We start from the raw sequence: 18,910 nt of genomic DNA on the forward strand, positions 1-18,910 counted from the left end.
AGAACAGGGCCAGCGCGCACAATGCATGCTGGGAAGTGGGCAGCCCTCAGCTCCTTGCACCTGCAGCCGGGCTGCGCCTTGTTCTCCTGCCAAGGCTGCTTCGGGGGTGGGGGTGGGGGAGCAGGAGGAAGAGGAAGGGTCAGGGATGGGGGGAGGGGAGGGGAAGGTCGGAGAACAGAACAAAGGGCATGTGGCGAGGGAGGGGGGATAATTAGCCAGGTGCCTGCATGGAGTCTACGTCCCACTGACACATGCCGGAGGGATGGTGTCCGGCAGCTGCCAGCCCGGCCTGGGTGGGACCCACAGCCGCTGTGTACATGGGGGTGTTGTTCAACAAGCTCTCCTAGTGGGGGTGAACCCCGTGGTGCGGTACTGATCCCAGGCTGGGACTGGGCCTCAAGTCCGTCTCCCTTCCAGGAGCTTAGCATCATTCAGCTCTGTTCCCGGCCCCGTCGCACGAGGACAAGCAAGAGGGTCGAAAGGCAGATCAGTGTTCCAGACTGAGCCCTTCCCCCTAGCAACACACCGTTAACCCACGGAACTCACCGCTGCAGGATGTCACCAGGGTGAGCAGCGTGAAGGGCTCCACCTAAAGAGAAGCACAGCAGAAGTCTTTTTTAGATGGGCTTCCCCTGATGTCTCCCTGTATCCACCTGCTGGCTTTTGTACTTAGATTGTCAGCTCTTTGGGGCAGGGCTGTCTTTTTGTTCTGCTTGTACAGCACCTAGCGCAGTGGGGTCCTGATCCATGACTGAGGCTCCTAGGGGCGACCCCAATACAGATGAAACCATGAATAATAATAGTCCATAAGCTGTTTGCAGGCTCAAGCAGTAGCTCTTCTTGGTCCTAGAAAACCCACGAAAAACGCATCCTCCATGTACTGGCACCTTAGTTGTTAACTATCTGGGTATATACGAGCAGCTGCTCTGCAGCGCACTCTTGTAACAAGCACTACCTAACAAGAACACAGTCCTTGCAGTGATACTGGCTAAGGGAAATCAGCATGACTCCCAGTCTTCATGCTTCAGGGCATATGCTCAGGGAGGGTCAGGAAGGGATTTCATCCCATGGAGAGAGCATGACATTGTTTAAGAGCCATATGGTGCACCTGGCACTGGCAGCTCTTGGAGGCTAGATGTATCAGTGGAGTGTTTCCAGCTCCTTTTTTCAGACTGAGAGAGGAATGCAGCCTCCTTGGATTTCAACCTGACACCACATTGCTAGAATGGGGGAGTTTATACAGTCATTGGTCCCTGGCTTGTAAATGACAGGGGAGCAGAGATTATTTCATACAGTTATTTATCATGACACCTAGAGGACCCAATTAAAGTCAGGGCTCTATAGTGGAAGGTGCTGTATATAAAAGTTAATAAGAGACAGCCTCTGCCCTGGAGAGCTTACAATCTAAGCAGCCCAGACCAAGGAAGGGGTCTTATCCCCATTTTACATATGGGGAAACTGAGGCACACGGTGATGACGGGACTTGCTCAAGGTCACACAGGGAGCCAGTGGCAGAGCCAGAAATTGCCTCCAGACTGCCTGCGTCCCAGTCCCGTGGCCTGACCCCTTCTTATCTTGCTAAATCACTGAAGATCCAGATGCTAATGAGGGATGTGTGTTCAGTGAGCGACCCTCCGACTAGTCGGACCCTGTGCTGTTTCTCCATACACAGCGCACTGAACAGAAAGGGCTCCCCCCGGCCCTGTGGTTCAGCACTCGATGGGTTAAAGTTCTAATGGCACTTGTTGGGGGACGGGGCAGCGAAACCTCTGGAGCAGCTGTTCCCAGCCTCTGGTCCTCAGGGTTCCAAGGAAAAGGCTCCCCACAGAAAACATCCATCCTCTTGCCCCAAACTCCCACAGTGCTGGCATCGCCCAGGCTGGGTGTAGGTGATCGGGCATGATCCTTGTGACACAGGGTCTGCCCGTTATCCCCCAAGGGTCCCGCAGCTGGAAAGGAGAGCCCAGAGGGCTCCCAGGATGGATCTGAGCACTCCCAGGGGTGCAGAATGCAGAGGTAGAGCTGGATTTCCACATTTCAGGGGAGTTGGGGTCTGGGATTTTGGTTTGGGCCAGATCAGGGATAGGGAAGGAATTCCCCCCTCCCCCAAAGCATACAATAGAGAGGAAAATGGGGGGGGGACTGGCTTCCCCGCGGCCCTGAGCAGGGATCACCTGGCCATAGCCCAGGTGGCTGCTTTGCAATGATAAAAACACATGCACTTTCCACCAGGGCGTGAAATTAACTCGCTGTGTCAGTCGCAGCTTCCATTATGGGGCCTTTGGGGTGGGGAGAGAAGCCCACGGTGACTGCAGGAGAAAGGGGCGGGGGGGGGGCTCCTTCACACATGGCTTGTTTCTCTCTGCTCCCAAGTGCTTCTGCTTTTATTTTCATCGGCGTCCGCAGCGGGGTAGGGACCCCTCCCTGCCTCACGCGCTGGAGCAGCCCCCGCTGGCGAAGCAGATCCGGCCGCCACATGGAATTCACTCGATTCCTCCCGCCTGGCTCGGCCTGACCAGGCCCTTCCAGCAGCAACCGACTAAACCAACATGCCAGCACTGGGGAAATGAGGCTCATGGCGGGACCCAGAAGTCCGAGGGGACCCTGCCTTCTACATGAGTCCCTCTTCTTCTCCCCGCTCCCCTTCCGCCAAACCCAGACAGCCGCCAGGCTCTTGCTGCCGCCTGTGTGAAAAAGCAGAAGGTGCCACTGTAAACACCAGGAGATCTGGTGTCAGACACACATTCCACAAGCCTGGCGTCACAGGCTGGCACGTCCCCGGCCGCCAGCCCCATGGAGGGAGAGCGCAGCCTGGCTTCGGCCCAGTGATGTCACAGGAAGCCATGGCCAGAGCTGCCTGCATGGAGGCAGGGTCAAGAGGGTGTGATGGGGACATCTGGGCAGGACCCACCGGGGGCAGACCCAGCTGTGCCAGCACCAGGAGCTGCCCGTGGGAAACAGCAGTGATTGCTCCCGTAACGCCCAAAGCACATCACAAGCACGCGCTAATTAAGCCACCTTTTGAGGCAGCTCAGCGTCAATCCTATTTTGCAGATGGGGAAACTGAGGCGCAGAGGGGGCAGGGGCTGCTGAGGTCACACGGCAAGTCAGTGACAGAGCAGGAAGCAGATCCCAGGAGTCCCGGCTCCCCCAGGCCTAGGTGCAGAACACTAGGCCACACCTCATTTGCATGTCAGTTACCCAGAATGCCCATGCAGTGGGATTTGGTTCTCATCCCAGCAGCACCTGAGCCCCTGGGCGAAGCCTGGTCTCTGCTCCCCAGACCCATACTGGGAGCCCCTTCCCTCACCCTGAGACAGCCATTGCCATCGGCACGTACTGGCCTGGAGCCGGGGCAAGGCAGAGCCTGAGGCTCCCCCAAACTGCACAGTGGGGCGAGAGTCGCCTTTCCCCTGCTCTGAGGGCTGAGCTTGTGAAGACAGCCGTGGGGGAGGGGTGAGCACACAGGTTGGGGGGTGGGGCAGTGTTTGGGGAAGCTGATTATCCCCCCCAACCCCACACACTGGGTTACCGCCCTGCTGCCCTGCCCCCCGCCGCTTACCTTTCATCCCCTTCCTCCTGTCCCCTCTTCCATCTGCATTGCAAGCCCGCGCTGCCCCCCAGGCCAGCCCGGCGGGGTGTGCGCCCAGGAGCAATGCTTCGCTGCTGCATTAGGGTGAGGGTGACTCGCGGTGAGGCCGAGGGCCCCCCATCCAGCAGGGTCCCCAGGTGCTGCACACGCACCGCAGAAAAGTCAGTCGCAGCCCCGAGGAGTCAGCGACCTGCAGGCCGGGCTGGCTGCTCCTCCCACCAGCCCAGCGCCAGGAGGGGAAGACAGTGGAAGAGGAGGCGTCATCCGCTGCATGGTCAGTGGATGCCCGGGGAGGAAGGACTGGGGCGGGTGGGGAATGAACCGAGAGGCCAGCTGAGACCCAGCTCTCAGCAGCACGGATGGGTCTAGTCTCTGTGTGTGTGTGTGTGTGTGTGTGTGTGTAGCACCTTGCACAAGGGGCCCGGCTGCCCGATGCGTGCCCTAACACAAATAAAGAAGTGCTCACACATCCCGTCCTGGCTCTCATCTCTTGTTGAACGCTGCCCCCTCGCCTCTCTCCCCTGCTACTGCCGGTTCCTGTCGACAGGCGCGCTCGGATCCGGCTGGCCAGGGGATCTTTCCAACCTCCTTTCAGGTTTTCTGAGCTCAGGGCTGATTCCAATCAGGTGGGATCTGTGCAGTTTTCCCCCTCCATAAACCCCGGTTCTGCTCAGATATCGGTCAAAGGGAACTGCAGGCCAGCCACCTCTCGATGGCCTGGTGGTCCGATTTCCGCTCTGGGCAGAATTGCTTTATTCCAAGGCAGACACCGTCTATACTACCAACAGAGCGGCTGAGCTGAGAACCGAGATGCTCAGTTCAGTGTGGATGTCAACAGCAGTAAGACTCGGCCCTTCGACAGAACTTTCCATCCTAGGATCTTGTTGGGCTTTAGCTAGATCAATTTGGCCCACAGCATCCCCATTTTATAGATGGGGAAACTGAGGCACGGCACGATTTAAGACCAGTATTTTCCAGCCTGGGTGCCTCAAGTTAAGTGCCTAACCAAGGGGTCTGATCTGCAAAGCTGCCAACCACCTGCAGCACCCCCGGACTTCCCTGACGCTGTGGATACTTAGCACCTCTGAATCAGGTCCCTTACGCTTGGATCGAGGGGGGAGAGCATCGAGCTAAGTGACATGCCCAGGGTCACCCAGCAAGCCTGTGGCTAAGCCAAGACTGGAACCCAGATAACCACAGCCCCTTGGCCTCCCTTAGAGATCCCGGGGGCTCTTCCTGAGAGCTGCCGTTTGCCCTGGACCAACACACCCCTTCCTTGTGCTGCTGCACAGCGTTGCTGGGCCCTAGCTGTGTGCCCCCCCCCCGAAACGGCTCCATTTCAGCGGTGCTGTGCTGCTAGAGTGCGGTGGGTGGAGAGGCGCGGGGCACGGCCCAGGGGGTTATTCTGACCCTTCCCCCCCACTCTAGAGTAGGAAAGAGGAGGGGGAGCAGCAGATGGGGGCGGAGGGGAGGAGGCTGCAGGACCTTTGGGATGTGGCCGGGGACTCTCAGGATGGGGGTCGGGTCCCTTCCCTACACCTAGAGATGGAAGGGAAATCTCCTCTGTGCAACGGAGACGGCAGGGACTCTAGCACACCTGCTCCGTCCCCTCGGCCCGCTGCTCTGCTTCCCCTTCTCCAGCCCACCCCCACATGGGCCTGCCGCAGGGGCCCCCACCCCTCACGGGATGACCCCCCGCCCAGCTGCCAAGCGCAGCGTTGGGAAGGGCTTTGATCAATCCCAGCCCACGGCTGCCGGTTCCCCCGCCACCCCCTGCCTCCGCCCCTTCTCTGGAGCACAGCGAGATCCCTGGGGGGGGCTGTCACGGCTCCCCGCTCCCAGTGGTGGTTTGAGGCACCCGAGGGGGATGCGATAGTTGCGCCGGGGGGGGGGGAGGCGGGGGGCGAAGGGCTTTGCTTTCTTGCAGACACACTCAAGCCCAGCTGTAAAGCAGCAAGGAATTTTCATGCTCCCTGCCAGATGCTACTGAGAGCATGGGGGGTGGGGGTGGGGGCTGGCGGGGGAGCTGCACCGTGACACGGGCTCAGAGCGAGAGCTGGACAGCAGAGGGAGCCGCACCCACGGGAACGTGGGCCTGGGCCTCGGGCTGGAATCCAGGCCTGTCGGCTGCCCATGGCGCGGGGACAAGGGGGGGGGGTGCTCCAGGGCAGAGCGAGGCGTGGGCAGGAAGGAGGAAGGGTTTGTCTACACGGGAAATCCCAAAGCGGAACAAATCTCCCCAAACAGAGTCACTTGGAGGCTGGAACAGCGGCCGCACGGGGAGTTGTTAGAATTGTTTTGCTGTTGCTCTGCAGTGACTCGCTCCACACAGACAAACCTGAAGGGTCCAGGGGGAAGACAGCCCCCCTCCCTCCAAAAAAAGATCCCCCCCAAATGGACTCATAGTTACAGCTAGACTCGTCCCCTGGCTCCCTTCTCGCCTGGGCCTCTCACTGGGCCGCCATTTTTGCTCCCCCGTTAAGCCTCGCCTGGGGAAAAGAGAAGGATCAGCCCCCCCACCCACCCCAACCAAAATGCAGCCACCTCTGGGGTGGAGTAAGGCAGCTGTTTAACAGCCACATGGCAACGCTACAAAGGAGCAGGGGATGGAACACGGAGGCGGAGGCTGCATCTGGTTGAAATGCCATGGGGTGGGGCGGGGTTTGTCAGGTGCAGAATGGACCTGGCTGTGTTCTCCAGGCTGTGAACCCTGCACCATGTGGGGTCAGGGATCTGTAGCCACTATGGAATTTGCGCTGGGTACTTCCACGACGCGAAGAGGGCTTGTTTTTGGGTGGCCTTGGGGCCGTCCCCAGGGCTGCCACCAATTTTGTGTGCAGCCGTGGACAAGAACTTGGTCTCCCTGGGCCTCGGTTTTCTCAGCCGTCTTTCTCCCACCCTTTATCTAGACGGTGAGATCTTTGGGGCAGGGGCTGGCTGTGTCCGTGCAGCACCGAGCACACCAGGGCCCTGATTTCTACGGGAGCCTCTAGGCATCATTGTAACAGACACGGGATATTTACATGGCAGGCCTAGCCCCAAGACAGTCACCATCGCCCTGCTCCATCCTGTCGGATCCCTCCGGCACGTCACCTTCAGAGCAGCCGAGACACACTTCCCCAGGACCCCGTCTCGATGGGTCACGGATTTTTCCATGTTTCTTTGGCTGAAAGGCGACCGCGGGTGGGGGGAAAATATCAGGATATTTTGTCAGTTACCGTAACCCCCCACGTGTGACATCACATGTCCCCACAATAACCAGCCATGCGGCCACCACTCCAGGTGCGGGGCAAGACAAACCCTGACAGCAGTCCAGTTGCGGCTAAGGCCAGGACTGGAGGCGCAGCTGCTCTGCCAAGCCTGGATTCCCCTTTAATTAGCACTGCCGGCCCCTCCTCTCTGCCCGCCCCTGAGTTGTGGAGTCTGGATCCCCTACCGTGGGTATCCAATCGGCAGGCGATGGGTAGAGCAAGCTGGGTGGGGAGCTGCACCCCCCTCCTGCATTATAAGAGGTTTCCATGTGCTCTGCCTTGAGTACAGCGAATGGAGCACGGACAGAGAGCCAGGGGGAGATAGGGGGGTGGGAGAGGGACTGGAAAAACTGGTGAGTTGCAGAAGCAGTGGGGCCTGGGGGAGGATGGAGTATGCAGCCAGCAGGAGCGCATGGGGAGACCATCTGAGCTACTTCATAAGGGATCCAGGCACCGGGACGCTGTACAGGAGGGGACAGCTCTTGGGAAAGGTACCTTTTTTTTTTTTTGCTTTCAAAGCCATTCCCTCCCCAGAGCTGTCAGATGGAGGCAATGCTACCCTCTGCACTTCTCTGGCACCTGTCCCCACATGCTGGTAATGGATTAAACTCTTCTAACCCCTTCCCCTCCTCCCCCATGAGGTAGGTTGTCTCCAGTTTAGCTGGGGAAACTGAGGCACGGGGTGGGGGGGAAAGGGTGATTTGCCCAAGGTCACCTAATCAGTGACAGAACTGGGAACAGAACCCAGGAATCCTGACGCCCAGCCCCTCCCGCTGTAGGAACCACTAGGCACCACTCCCTTCTCAGAGCTGGGACTCTGGAGTCCCTCTCCCCTGTACTCGCTGGTCTGCAGCAGGGCCAGGGCTGATTCAGGAGAATCTCTGCTGAGATCAGGATGTTCCAAGCTAGCGAAGCCCGCAGCGGGGTGCGCTCGGCGCAAAGAGCAGCGAGCCCTCGCCGCAGGGCTCTGCCGGACCTGCCCTGGCTGGGCTGAGGATCTGGGCACTGCTCCTCCCACGTGGGCTGGATGCCACCCGCCAGGGAGCAGTTACAAAACTCATGAATGAGCAGCGCGGAGTCAGCAGGGTGGCAGCAGCTGGGGGCTCTTCCCAGCTCCTCCTTGGTGCAAAGGGGACGCTTAGCGACCCCGCTCTTCTCCCCCTGGTACCCTGGGCCCGATCCTCCGTCGCCCTGTGCCAGCACTCGCCCCAGCGCACAATGCTGCCTGATCAGTGACAGCTGTTTACGCTCACTCGGCCCTGGCGCAAGGGACAGGGAATCAAAGAGGTTTGGCCCCAGGACGTCCTTACTGCAGCCAGCTCGGGCAAAGTCTGCCAAGGGAAGCCCCAGGTACCCAGTTACCCTGGACAGAGCGGGGCTGGGTGTGTCTGTCTGAGTCACCATCTCTGCTCCGAGCCCTCACGCCCTGCGCTGACCTCCCGGCTCTGCCAGACAACGGCCAGGCAGGGATTTAGTCCTGACCCCGGGTCCGGTCACAGAGAGCCGTAGCCTGTGTGGTCACTGGGGGCTGGGGGGTGGGGGGAAATTCTTGCAGCAAAGCCGAGGAGGGGAGAGGCCCTCATCCCAGGAAGAGGTCGAGGGGCTTTGCATTCTGGCCTCGAACCTGGAGCCAAAATCAAGGGGAAAGATCAGGCGGGTGGAGAATGGGCTTTTGGCTGTGGAAGCTGCAGGTCTCGCCTTGGGGAAACCGAGGCACGGAGGCAAAGCAACTCACCCGTCAGCTGATGCTGCACCTGCAGGAGGGTGACTTTGTCTCTTCCAAGAGAGCTGCGTTGGCGGGCCGGAGAGCCCCACCTGCCACGCAAAGCTGCCCACAGGACGGGCGAGATGGAAGGGCCACGGGTCATCGTTGGGGGAGGGGGGGGGAAGGAACGACTTTCCTCTGATGCCCCTCCCCCCCCGATGGCTTTTTCTTCCACCCTCCTCTAAGGGACGCTCCTCCTGGGCCGTGTCCCTGCCTGGCGGGGGGTGGGGGGGCAGGAGGCAGCTCTGCGGAACCAGCACCTCACGGCTGCTCCTTGCACGCAGGGGGCTTTCGGCCGGTGCTACAAGTCCACAGACGCGGCCACCGGCAAAGTCTACGCCGTCAAGATCGTCTCCCTGTCCCGCATCTCCAGGGTGGCCAGCAGGGGGAAGGTGAGCTGGGGGGGAGCCACTGGCATGGGCCAGAGAGAGGAGGGGCCGCCTCCCTCCTCATCAGCTGGGCCCTGCTCTGCCTCCCCTGTGCTGGGACAGGCGCCTGTCAACGCTAGGGGGGCAGGTTAACCCTTTCCTTGCCAGCGCCTGGGGCGAGTCTCTACCTCTCCCCCCTTCTTTACAAGGGACTCCCATGCCCCGCCCCCCCGGCCCCATACCTCAATCTATTCTCTTTTCTGGAGGGGGAGATAAACCCCGGGGTAAACAAATAAACGCCCCTTCCACCTCCACTCTCTGCACAGTCCTCTGGTTCTCACCATCCCCAAGCCCCTGGGGCGTCGCCCAGCCCCCCCTGCGATGCTGAGTCTGACCATGCAGAGACCAGCAGCAGCAAACACCAGCGCCGGGGGAGAGCCCTCCACATTCCTACCCGCCGGGACGCAATCGCTCCCGCGCACGGAACATTTAGGGTGTTCACACTGCTGCCCTGGCCAGTTCCCACCCCGCCAGTAACTACAGCCCGGCCGTCTCAATTCCCCCTGCAGCTTCCTTCAGCATCCAGAAATTCCCCCATCTAAAACAGATCATGTGACTCGGCTGTTGCGGGACGCCGACCGCGTTCCACCGCAGAGCCAGCTGCATTTCGGTGGCAGAGGTGTGATTTCCCCTGCACTCATTGTCTGCAAACTGCTTTGTCATCCGTTCTGCTCCCTTGCCCAGGAAACATCAGATCTCCTTAGCGGCTCGGTCTTGCTTCTGTCACTTTCATCAGATAATGTTGGCAGCAACAAAAAAGCACAAATGTTGTGAGCTAGCCGGGTGCTGATTGTAATGTAATGGCCAGTGGTGGGTGGGGATGCACAACTGCCACCTACAGGTTGGGATCTGAACTGCATAGCTGTGTCTCATAGGCCCTATACTGCTTAGAAACGTATGGGGTTTTCCCTATTGTTCAAGTCGCTTTGGGAGTAGGAGGATCTGAGTTCTGCCATAAAGTTCCCAGGGAGTGTGGTGTGCAGCGTTGACAGCTGTGAAACTCCCAGCGGGGTGCAAGGACCCAGGAGGCAGGGCCCAGCTGGGGAGCTCAGGGGGATGGATGACACTGGGGGGGTGTTTTCCACCTCGCTGTGCGATTCCAGCTGACTCCAGCGTTTCCGGCTCGTTTCTTTTGATCCTTTTTGTGCGTGTCTGCAATTTCCTTCCTGCAGGTTGAGAGAGAAATCGAGCTGCACAGCCAGCTGAGCCATCGGCACGTCGTGGGCTTCCACCGGCACTTTGCTGACCGGGACAACATCTACATGATCCTGGAGTACTGCAGCCGCAAGGTGAGCCGAGCCAAGCCAAAGCACGGGCCCCAGGATCTCATCAGGGAAGGAAGCAAAGTCCCGGTCAAAGAAATACCTAGACTCAGACCCTCAGACTTCCGCGGCAATCCAGGAGTGTTAGGAGCTGACATACCTTTGAGAATCAGGGCCATTCTAACTGGGGTGTCTCCTCTGAATCTTTTCCAATCCTCTGGTGTCTGCAAACCTGGCTGGAAAATGAGACCAGCCTTTTTCTGGCTTGAAACACATCCCGAGAGGCCTGTTTGACATTTAGGGGAGGCCGTGTGGTCTAGAACAGATAAAGTGCTGGAGAGCTGGGTTCTGGTCCCATCTCTGCCAGGGATCTACTGCAAGTGACTTCAGGCAAGTCACTTCCCCCCCCCTTTGTTTTATTTAGACACTGAGCTCTTTGGGACGGGGTCTGTTTCTCACTGTGTGTGTGTACAGCGCCTGGCATGATGGGGTTCTAATCTCAGTCGGGGCTTGTCGACGTTCCTGTCGACGTTCCGGCCCTTCTGCTCCTGATCTCAGAAAGGCAGCCAGAGATGTGAGCCGGGCATAACTGAAAGAGACACGGAGCAGGGAGTTGGCAAATAATGCCACCGAAATTCTGTGCAGGGTCATCTGAGTCTGTAAAGGAGTTTGCCCAGACTGGCAGGCTCGTGTTACGCTGAACAGGGGTGACTTTGCTTCACTCAAATGCACCCAAACCGCCAATTTCCTGAGTGCGAGCCCTTGGATCTTTACGGCTCGTCCATTTTGACTTCTCCGCTCCAAGAGGCCATTTGAAACTCGTGCCGATGTTGGTTAATGGCCTATGGCTCCTAGTAACGGGACCTGGCTAAGGAAGGGAAAAAAATGTTGAGGGGGAAAACATGTCAGGGGACATTGTAACAGACACTGGCTAATTATCTTGTTCCCCCCCAACCTCCATTCATGCTGAATGATCCGCGGCTGAATTTTTTGTTTTTTAAACAAGGCCAAGAATTATCGGCCAGAGAAACTTGCAAGTGTTTTGGAAAGTGCAAAGAGAGAGAATGTTTTACCCTCTGTGATGAGCGGGGAAGGGAGAAAACCAGGGGAAGCTGATCCAATGACTCACCGGTTACAAAACACCTGCCCAGCTCGCCTTTTAACCCATCGGGCCAGCTCTCTGCTGCCTTCCGAATGCCTCCGGGGCAGGCCAGGTGTGGCCGGAAGGCGCTGCTGGGCTGGGTGATCTGCCTCCCACACTGGACAGCGTCACTTAGAGCAATGGTTAGGCTGCTCTAAACGGGCCTGGGGTGGTGGCAGGTTTCCTGGGAGCAGCGGAGGATTCGGGCTGCACAGATACGTAGATGTGTGTTTGTTCGATTGAACGTGACAGACGTGTTCGTTTTTCAGGGCTGACTCTTTAACCAGCTAAGTGACGGACAGGGCAGCTTTCAGAGTAACTCACCTGCTTGCCACGCCTCCACTGAATCTCCAGAAAGCAGAGATGGGCTGGACCCCTGAAATTCAGGCCCAGATGCTGAGCCCCCCGAGGGTCGGAGGGAGGGGGGATGGGTCTGGCAAAAGCCCCTCCGCCCCCTTCCCCCGATCCAGTGTGTCCCCAAAAGTCTGGCTGGGGAGTGACCGGCGCCTTGGACGGGGCCGTCGATGGCCGGTGTGCCGTGCTGGACCCGATCCCTCGCTCAGCCGATTTCCTCTCCCCATCCTCAGTCCCTTGCCCACGTCCTGAAGGCCAGGAAAACCCTGACGGAGCCGGAGGTCCGATACTACCTGCGGCAGATCATCGCGGGGCTGCGCTACCTCCACCAGCAGGGCATCATCCACCGTGACCTCAAGCTGAGTACGTGGCTGGGGTGGGCGGGAGCGAAATGAGCCCGGGCCTGGCTGGGAAGGTGGGAATTCCCGAGGGATGCCGGGGGCGGGAGCTCTCCAGCCATGCCTTTGGAACATGAGCAAGCTTATAAATCGCCTCTGAGCTCCCATCCCGAGTCCTCGCTTAATGAACGGATGTGCTTTGGGACATAGCTGCAGCGGGAAGCACCCCGTGGGGACAGGAGACAGGAGGGCAGTACTGTTGAGTAGTTACAGCCAGGGCCTGGGAATTGGGACACCTGGGTTCTGTGACTAGCTTTGGGAGGGGAGCGGAGGGGATGCTGGGTTCTGGTCCCGGTTCTGGGAACGTGGACCGGAGGAACAGTGGGGGTTGGGAGGCAGAACTCCTCCGTCCTGTGGAGGAACAGAGGCCGGGGGCTGGAGAGGGGTTATAAATACACCGGCAGCGCGTCTGGCCGTCTCGGAGCAGCCCCGGGGTTGTTGCTCTCAGCGCTGGGAGTAAATGCCACCAGCGTGACTTCATGCTCTGAATGGGAGTCCGGGAGCCAGCTCTCCATGTAGGGGCTGCCAGAGGTGCCTGCCCCGTGGAGGGGGAGACACGGGGGGCCCCTGACGCGCACACAGCTGTACGCTGGGCCGGGGAAGGCCTCGTGCTCGTGATTTATTGCTCCCCCGAGGGACCTACAGAGCCAAGAGGGCTACAGAGGAGGCCCCATCCACAACCTTCTCCCGCACAACGGGCTGCTATATAGAAATACAACGGCACGTACTGCCCCCGATACACCTCCCTCTGCTGCTGACACCCATGTCCCCTTCTCCTCTGCAGCGTGGTCTAGTGGCTAGAGCCAGGACACCTGGGTTCTGTTCCCAGCCTTGCCACTGAGTCACTGTGTGGTCTGGAACCAGTCCTTCCCTGCCCTGGCTTCATGCCTCAGTTTCCCCAGCTGTAAGGTGATGATGCTGAGGCCTCGTGACTGGAAAGCTGCCCCGAGCATGCTCGGTGGCTGACTTCTCTCTCAATCCCACAGGTAATTTCTTCCTCACGAAGAACATGCAGGTGAAGATCGGGGACCTGGGCCTGGCCACCAGAGAAGAGCAGGCCGGGCGCAGACGGGGGTGAGCACTGGCCCAGCGCAGCCTGCGGCCCTTGCCGGGGCGCCGGGAGGCGGGGGGCTCAGCGGATTCACCTCCCGATGCTTTTTCCCCCTCCAGCGTCGTGTGCGGGACGCCCAACTACCTGGCCCCCGAGGTGCTTGCCAAGAAGGGGCATTCCTTCCAGTCCGACATCTGGGCCCTGGGCTGTATCATGTGAGTGCCGCTCTGGGGCGCTGGCTCTGCTCCGGCCCCGGGGCAGGGGACTGGCTGGGTCAGTGGGGTGGGGAAGGGGGTCACGGGGCCTTGCCCCTCTGAGCGGCTGCCTTCCCTCGCCCCAGGTACACCGCTCTGACCGGCCGCTCCCCGTTCGAGGTCACGCACAAGCAGGAGATGTACCAGTGCATCCGGGAGGGCCGGTACCCTGCCCCCAGCCACCTCTCGCCCGGCGCCCGGCAGCTGATCGGCCGCCTGCTGGCGCCCAGCCCCGCGGAGCGGCCCAGCCTGGAGGAGGTGCTGGAGCACGAGTTCTTCACCCAGGTCAGGCTCAGGCTGGGCGGGCGAGCCGCTCCCGGCGCTGCTGACGGCGGGCACCCGTCCCGAGCGGCGCCGCGACCCCGCCAGCCAGGCCGTCAGGCTGCTGGCTCAGATTGGAGGGGGGGGGCCCTGGGCGAGGGGGCCGAGCGCACGCTGGCGGAGCCACACCTGCTCGCTGGAGACGCACGTGAACCCCCTCCAGGCGCCCGGGAGGGAGACGTCCCTAGAGATGTGCTGGAGGGGCTGGGGAATGACTGCGTGTTTGCATCCATGCACGCCAGCCTCCCAGAGCTGCCGTGTCTTAGGGAGGGCAACGTCCCCTCTCCTCGCCCAGACCCCAGCGCCCGTAGCTCAGGTGCAAAGAGCCATGCCCTGGCCTGGTACAAACCACAGCAAATAGGATCCAGGTGCGGGCACCGCCAGGCCCTTGCATCCCGCCCCCGCTGCCTGGACGGTGCCCAACTTCCCTGGGCTGGTGCTCAAATCTCTCCGGCCCCTCTGGGTTATTTCCACCGTCCCTGGCGTCTCCGGCTCCTTCTAGCCCTGGTCCCGGGTGGGCTGTGCGGTCCTGGCCCTGCCTCCTCCGTGGCACCAGCACGTGGCATGGCCGGGAATGGAGCGACGTGGTTCTCGTCTCTTAGGGCTTCACGCCGGACAAGCTGCCGTCCCGCGCCTGCCACTCGGTGCCCGTCTTCGCCCTGCCCAACCCGCTCGGCAAGCTGCTGCAGAAGGCGGCCAAGGTGCTGTTCCGGGGGTCGCCGTGCCAGGAGCCCCGGTCAGGTGGGTCAAGCAACCACGTCCCCCGGGCTCTGGGCTGGGCTTGGCGGTGGCCACGCCACGTCACGGCCCTGGTGTGTCTCTATCCAGGTAGCCCGGGGCCCGACGAGGAGCCGGAGAAGCTGGGGAGCCGATGCCGGCAGGCTGGGAACCTGCCCGGCGCGGAGCAGCACGGCCAGGTAGGAGGGGGCCCCGGGCAGGAGGGCGGGCAGGAGCCGGGGGGGGAGGGGTCTGCAGCCCCGATTCTCCCCTCACTCGCCCGCTGTCCCCGTCTCCCTGCCAGCTGGAAAGAGGCAGCGTCCAGGCCACGTGGCTACCCGAGGCACCCGGCAGGTTCCCCATCCATCTGCTCATGACGGGAGCGCTGAGACCCGGCTGTTCCAGCGCTAACTGTAAGTGGGTCCTGGCGGGTTGACGCCCCAGGCCAGGCTGCTGTCCCGGGCGGGCCCTGGCGCCCATCGGGGGGGGGGGAGGGCAGCAGGTGGGACTCGCTCCTTGGGCTGGCACCCAGGCCCCCCCGGCTCTTGGGGAGCAGAGGCAGCTGGAGGGGGGCGACCTTGCTCTGTCCAGCTTGGGGAGGGCCGGGGGGCCTGGGCCAGAGACCTTGAAGCCACGTTTCCCAAACCAGCCTCCCTCTGCGAGGCCTGGAGTTTGGGAGGTTGGAGACATTCGGGTCCCACTGCGGGCTGGGAGCAGCACGTGCTGAGCCCCTCCTGAGGCTCGGGCCCTGGGGGGGCCCCCATTGGGCCCCCGAACCAGGCACCTCTCTCAGCTTCCATCTCCCAGGGGAACTGCCCGGAGAGGCTGCAGCCCGTGTGTGCTGCGTGGCCAGGGGCTCAGGGCAGCCCGGCTGCTGGGGCCTGCTGAGCCGGGATTGCGGTAGTGCAAGCCCCCCCAAATGAGCAGCTTGCCCCTCTCCCTGTGCCTCCCTCCCTGCTTGCTGTTGGCTGGTTGCAGGGGAGGCATTTCGTGCACCAGGGCCCATGGGGTGGGCTGGGCAGAGAAATGACTCCAGCCGCCAGCTGTGCTTGCTGGCAGAAGCATTGTCCAGTGGTTAGGAGGGGGTAGGAGGCAGGATCCCGGGGTTCTCACCCCAGCTCTGGCAGGGCAATGGGGGGGGCCTGGAAGTCGGGGGGCCGAGGGGCCGAGGGGCGACCCCTCCAAGCCTGCAGCAGGAGCCCTGATCCCGGCCCCGTCTCTGCAGCAGACACCGGCTGGAGCGTGGAGGGCGCGGTGGAGTCAGTCACCAGGGTGCTGAGGAGCTGCCTGGAAAACATGCCATTGGGTAAGAGGGACCCTGGCGCCAGAGACCCCCCAAGCCCCTCCACGCCCAGGTCCATCGTCCCTGCGCCTTTCCCAGCCCAGGCACCAACCCCCCCAGAGCAAACCTGGCTGGCTACGGGTAGGGACCCAGGCTGGGCTAACTGGACCCACCCTGGGAGCAGGCTCTGACCGGGCCACTGTCCAGCCCAGGGGCGGCTTGGCCTGGGCCCACGGGGCTGGGACTCCGGGCTGGGGGGTGGGATTGCCCCACTGGGCCTGGCAGTACCAGGGGTCGGGCAAGGTCCGGGGGGGGGATCTGCCGGGTGGAGGCACAGGCTGCTCAAATGGCCCGCTGCCCCCACCCACTCTGTCAGGGCCTCTCCCCAGCTGGTGGGGGCCTCTCTCCTGGGTCTCAGGCTCACCCCACTCTCCCTGCAGCCCAGCACAACCCCGTGCAGCGCCTGGCGCCACCCGTCCTCTGGGTCACCAGGTGGGTGGATTATTCCAACAAATACGGCTTCGGCTACCTGCTCTCGGACGGCTCCACGGGCGCTCTGCTCGCCGACGGCACCCACCTGGCCTTCTGCCCGCGGCCGCCGTAGGTATCCCCTGGGCACCCGCTGGCCCTCTGCCCCCTTCCCCGGGCACCCGCTGGCCCTCTGCCCTCTGCCCCCCATGGGCACCCGCTGGCAGTTAGCCCCACTCCCCCTTGGGTACCCACCACTGCCCTTACCCATGCAGCAGGTACCTCCACACCCTGCCCTCTGCTCAATCCCCCCGACAACCCACCTCGCCTGGCCCCTGCCCTGGCTGGTCTCTGGGCACCTGTGACACCTGCCGTTGCCCCCTCCCAGCCCCCAAGCCCCAGGTCACCGCTCCAGCCTCAGGGCTTCTTGCTCCTTCCTCCCAGGCGTGTCTGCTACTGCCCACGGCGCGGGGAGGCCGTGTCCTTCCCCCAAGGCGACGTGCCCGCCTCCCTGGCCACGAAGATGGGCATCCTGCACTTCTTCTCCCAGTACATGCAGCAGAAGCTGCTGGAGGTGAGGCCCCGGGGCCAGGGGGACCTTGCGGCTGGCGGGGGATCGTGGGGGCCGTGCCAGGGGCGGCTGGGGGAGAGCCGGGGGCAGCACTATGGGTGACACTGCCTGGCCTGTGCTGCTCTCGCAGGCAGGGCAGGGCCCAGCCATGGCTGCTGCGGGGGCTAGAGGGACACGGGCCATGCCCACGTGGGGGGTGGGGAGCTGTAAGGGGGAGCCACGCTGGGTGCCCACCGGCCCGGCTGGCTCCTGACTCTGCTCCCGCTGCCAGGTGGGGAATGAGCCGGCGGGTCCCAGCGGCTCCACGGACGCCCCCTGCCTCCTGCGCTGCGCCAAGTCGGACCGGGCGCTGCTGATGCTTTTCAGCAACGGGACGCTGCAGGTAACCTACCCCCCCGGGTGCAGGTCCCCCCGCCCTCCTCACCACCCCACCGTGCCTCCCCCGGGTTCTCCAGAGGCCCAGGATCCTCCAGCCCAAGGGGGAACCTCGGAAGACCTAGGTTTCACTGGACTAGCCAGCGTCACAAGTGGAACGAGTTTGACGGCCTCAGCCACGTTCCACCCTCCCCATGGGCTGAGGCACAGCCTGGCCTGCGGAGACAGGCCTGGGGTTGAGCTAGCAGGGCCTGTGGGTCAGGATTGCGGCCCCACCACTGTTTCCCCCCCCCCCCCACCTCCTACCCGAGGGTAGGTGGGCGTAGGGAGGGGTGGGCAGAGGGGAGAAGGTGGGGCAGGAGCCTCCCATCTCCAGAACCGGCTAAACCCAGGGGGGCTGGTCCTGTTGTCTAATCCCAGCTGTGTGGCCGTCAGCTGGGGTCCCCAGGGTGTGTGTGTGTGTGGGGGAGGGGGGGGATATCCTGGGGTGGGGTCCTGTTAACCCGCCCCTGGCCCAGCCTCTGTCACTCGCCCTCCCCTCTCCGCCCCGCAGGTCAATTTCTATCACGACCACACCAAGCTGGTGCTGAGCCGCCCGGGCGGTGGGCCGCCCCTGCTGACCTTCATCGACCAGCAGCGCCTCCGCGCCAGCTTCCCGCTGGCCGCCCTGGCGGCGGGGGGCTGCGCGCCGGCCCTGCGGGAGCGCCTGCAGTACGCCCTGGACATGATCCGCTCCCTGTAACTGCCTCCCGGGACTCTCCCGGCCCAGCGCCAGGCCTGGCGTGGACACATGGCAGCTGGGGGGTGGGGGGGGGATGCCGCGGCCTGGGCCCCACACGTGGCTGTTACGGGACCCCGCTTGCCCAGGGGCGATCAAACCCCGGGTCCTTTCCACTCTGCCCCTTGCTGCCCCGGAACTGCCGGGACCCATTTGCCAGGTGCCCAGCACCGGCCTGGGAGCCTCAATCACTGGCGTCCCGTGGGGCTGGGATTCGCCTCCACCTCCGGGCCTGGCTGGAGGAGCTGGTGCAGCGGGTGCAGGTGAGGGGCGCCCGGCTGCCTGGGGGCACCCGGCACGGGTGGGCGTCGCTGTCTAATTGCCTGCAGGGATCCAGGGCTGGAGCCGGCTCAGGGCAGAGAAGGGATCTGCCGGGCTGGGGCCCTGGAGCCAGGACGGGGGGCACTGGAAGTCGAGGTTACGTGATGCGGGGGAGGGCAGAGGTGCTCTGAGGTGGCCGCCAGCTCCGTGGGGGCAAGGGAACCCAGGAGTCCCAGGGCGGGAGGGTGCAGAGGGGGAAGGAACTGGCTGGAGGGGGAGAGAAGGAAGGTGAAGGAGTCGGGGGGAGGTGAGTGGGGGGCAGGGGTGTCTGGCTGGTTCTGGGCCCCCATGGCCTCTGAACCCCTCTCCCTGCCCAAGGAGGCAGCGGGGGCCGGCCCTGCCCAGCCGGCTTCCCTCAGGCTGCCCGGGGGCCGGCCTGGCAGGGGCCATTTGGCGATGCGGGTGGCAGGAGCAGGCAAAGAGAGGGGCTGTTCCTGAGCACATCCCCCAGCGCTGAGGGGGTGCAGGGCAGCACGGCGGGGCTTGGCAGAGCGGGGGGGGGGCTGCAGGTCAGGAGTGAGGGGCAGGGGTGGAGGTGTGGAGGGAGAACCCAGGGCTGTGGGGCAGGAGTGAGGGGCACA

At 62.6% G+C, this 18,910-nt stretch overlaps 1 protein-coding gene across 1 annotated transcript; it reads left to right on the forward strand.

Annotated features, from left to right (window-relative positions):
- The first annotated feature begins 6,856 nt into the window (after window positions 1-6,856).
- On the forward strand, window positions 6,857-18,480 carry PLK5 (polo like kinase 5 (inactive)). The gene is made up of 16 exons (XM_067562302.1): window positions 6,857-6,874; window positions 7,128-7,334; window positions 8,893-9,000; window positions 10,209-10,325; window positions 12,027-12,156; window positions 13,178-13,265; window positions 13,362-13,457; window positions 13,583-13,781; window positions 14,420-14,558; window positions 14,646-14,734; window positions 14,839-14,947; window positions 15,760-15,840; window positions 16,257-16,416; window positions 16,729-16,858; window positions 17,127-17,237; window positions 17,784-18,480. Exons 1-16 carry the CDS (start codon window positions 6,857-6,859, stop codon window positions 17,970-17,972), a joined length of 1,971 nt encoding a protein of 656 aa, XP_067418403.1. The 3' UTR covers window positions 17,973-18,480.
- The last annotated feature ends 430 nt before the right edge of the window (window positions 18,481-18,910 follow it).

Source organism: Emydura macquarii, unplaced genomic scaffold, assembly GCF_026122565.2.
Source record: "Emydura macquarii macquarii isolate MOO-44397 ecotype Brisbane River unplaced genomic scaffold, CSIRO-AGI_Emac_v2 contig_306, whole genome shotgun sequence".
NCBI lineage: Eukaryota > Metazoa > Chordata > Testudines > Chelidae > Emydura > Emydura macquarii.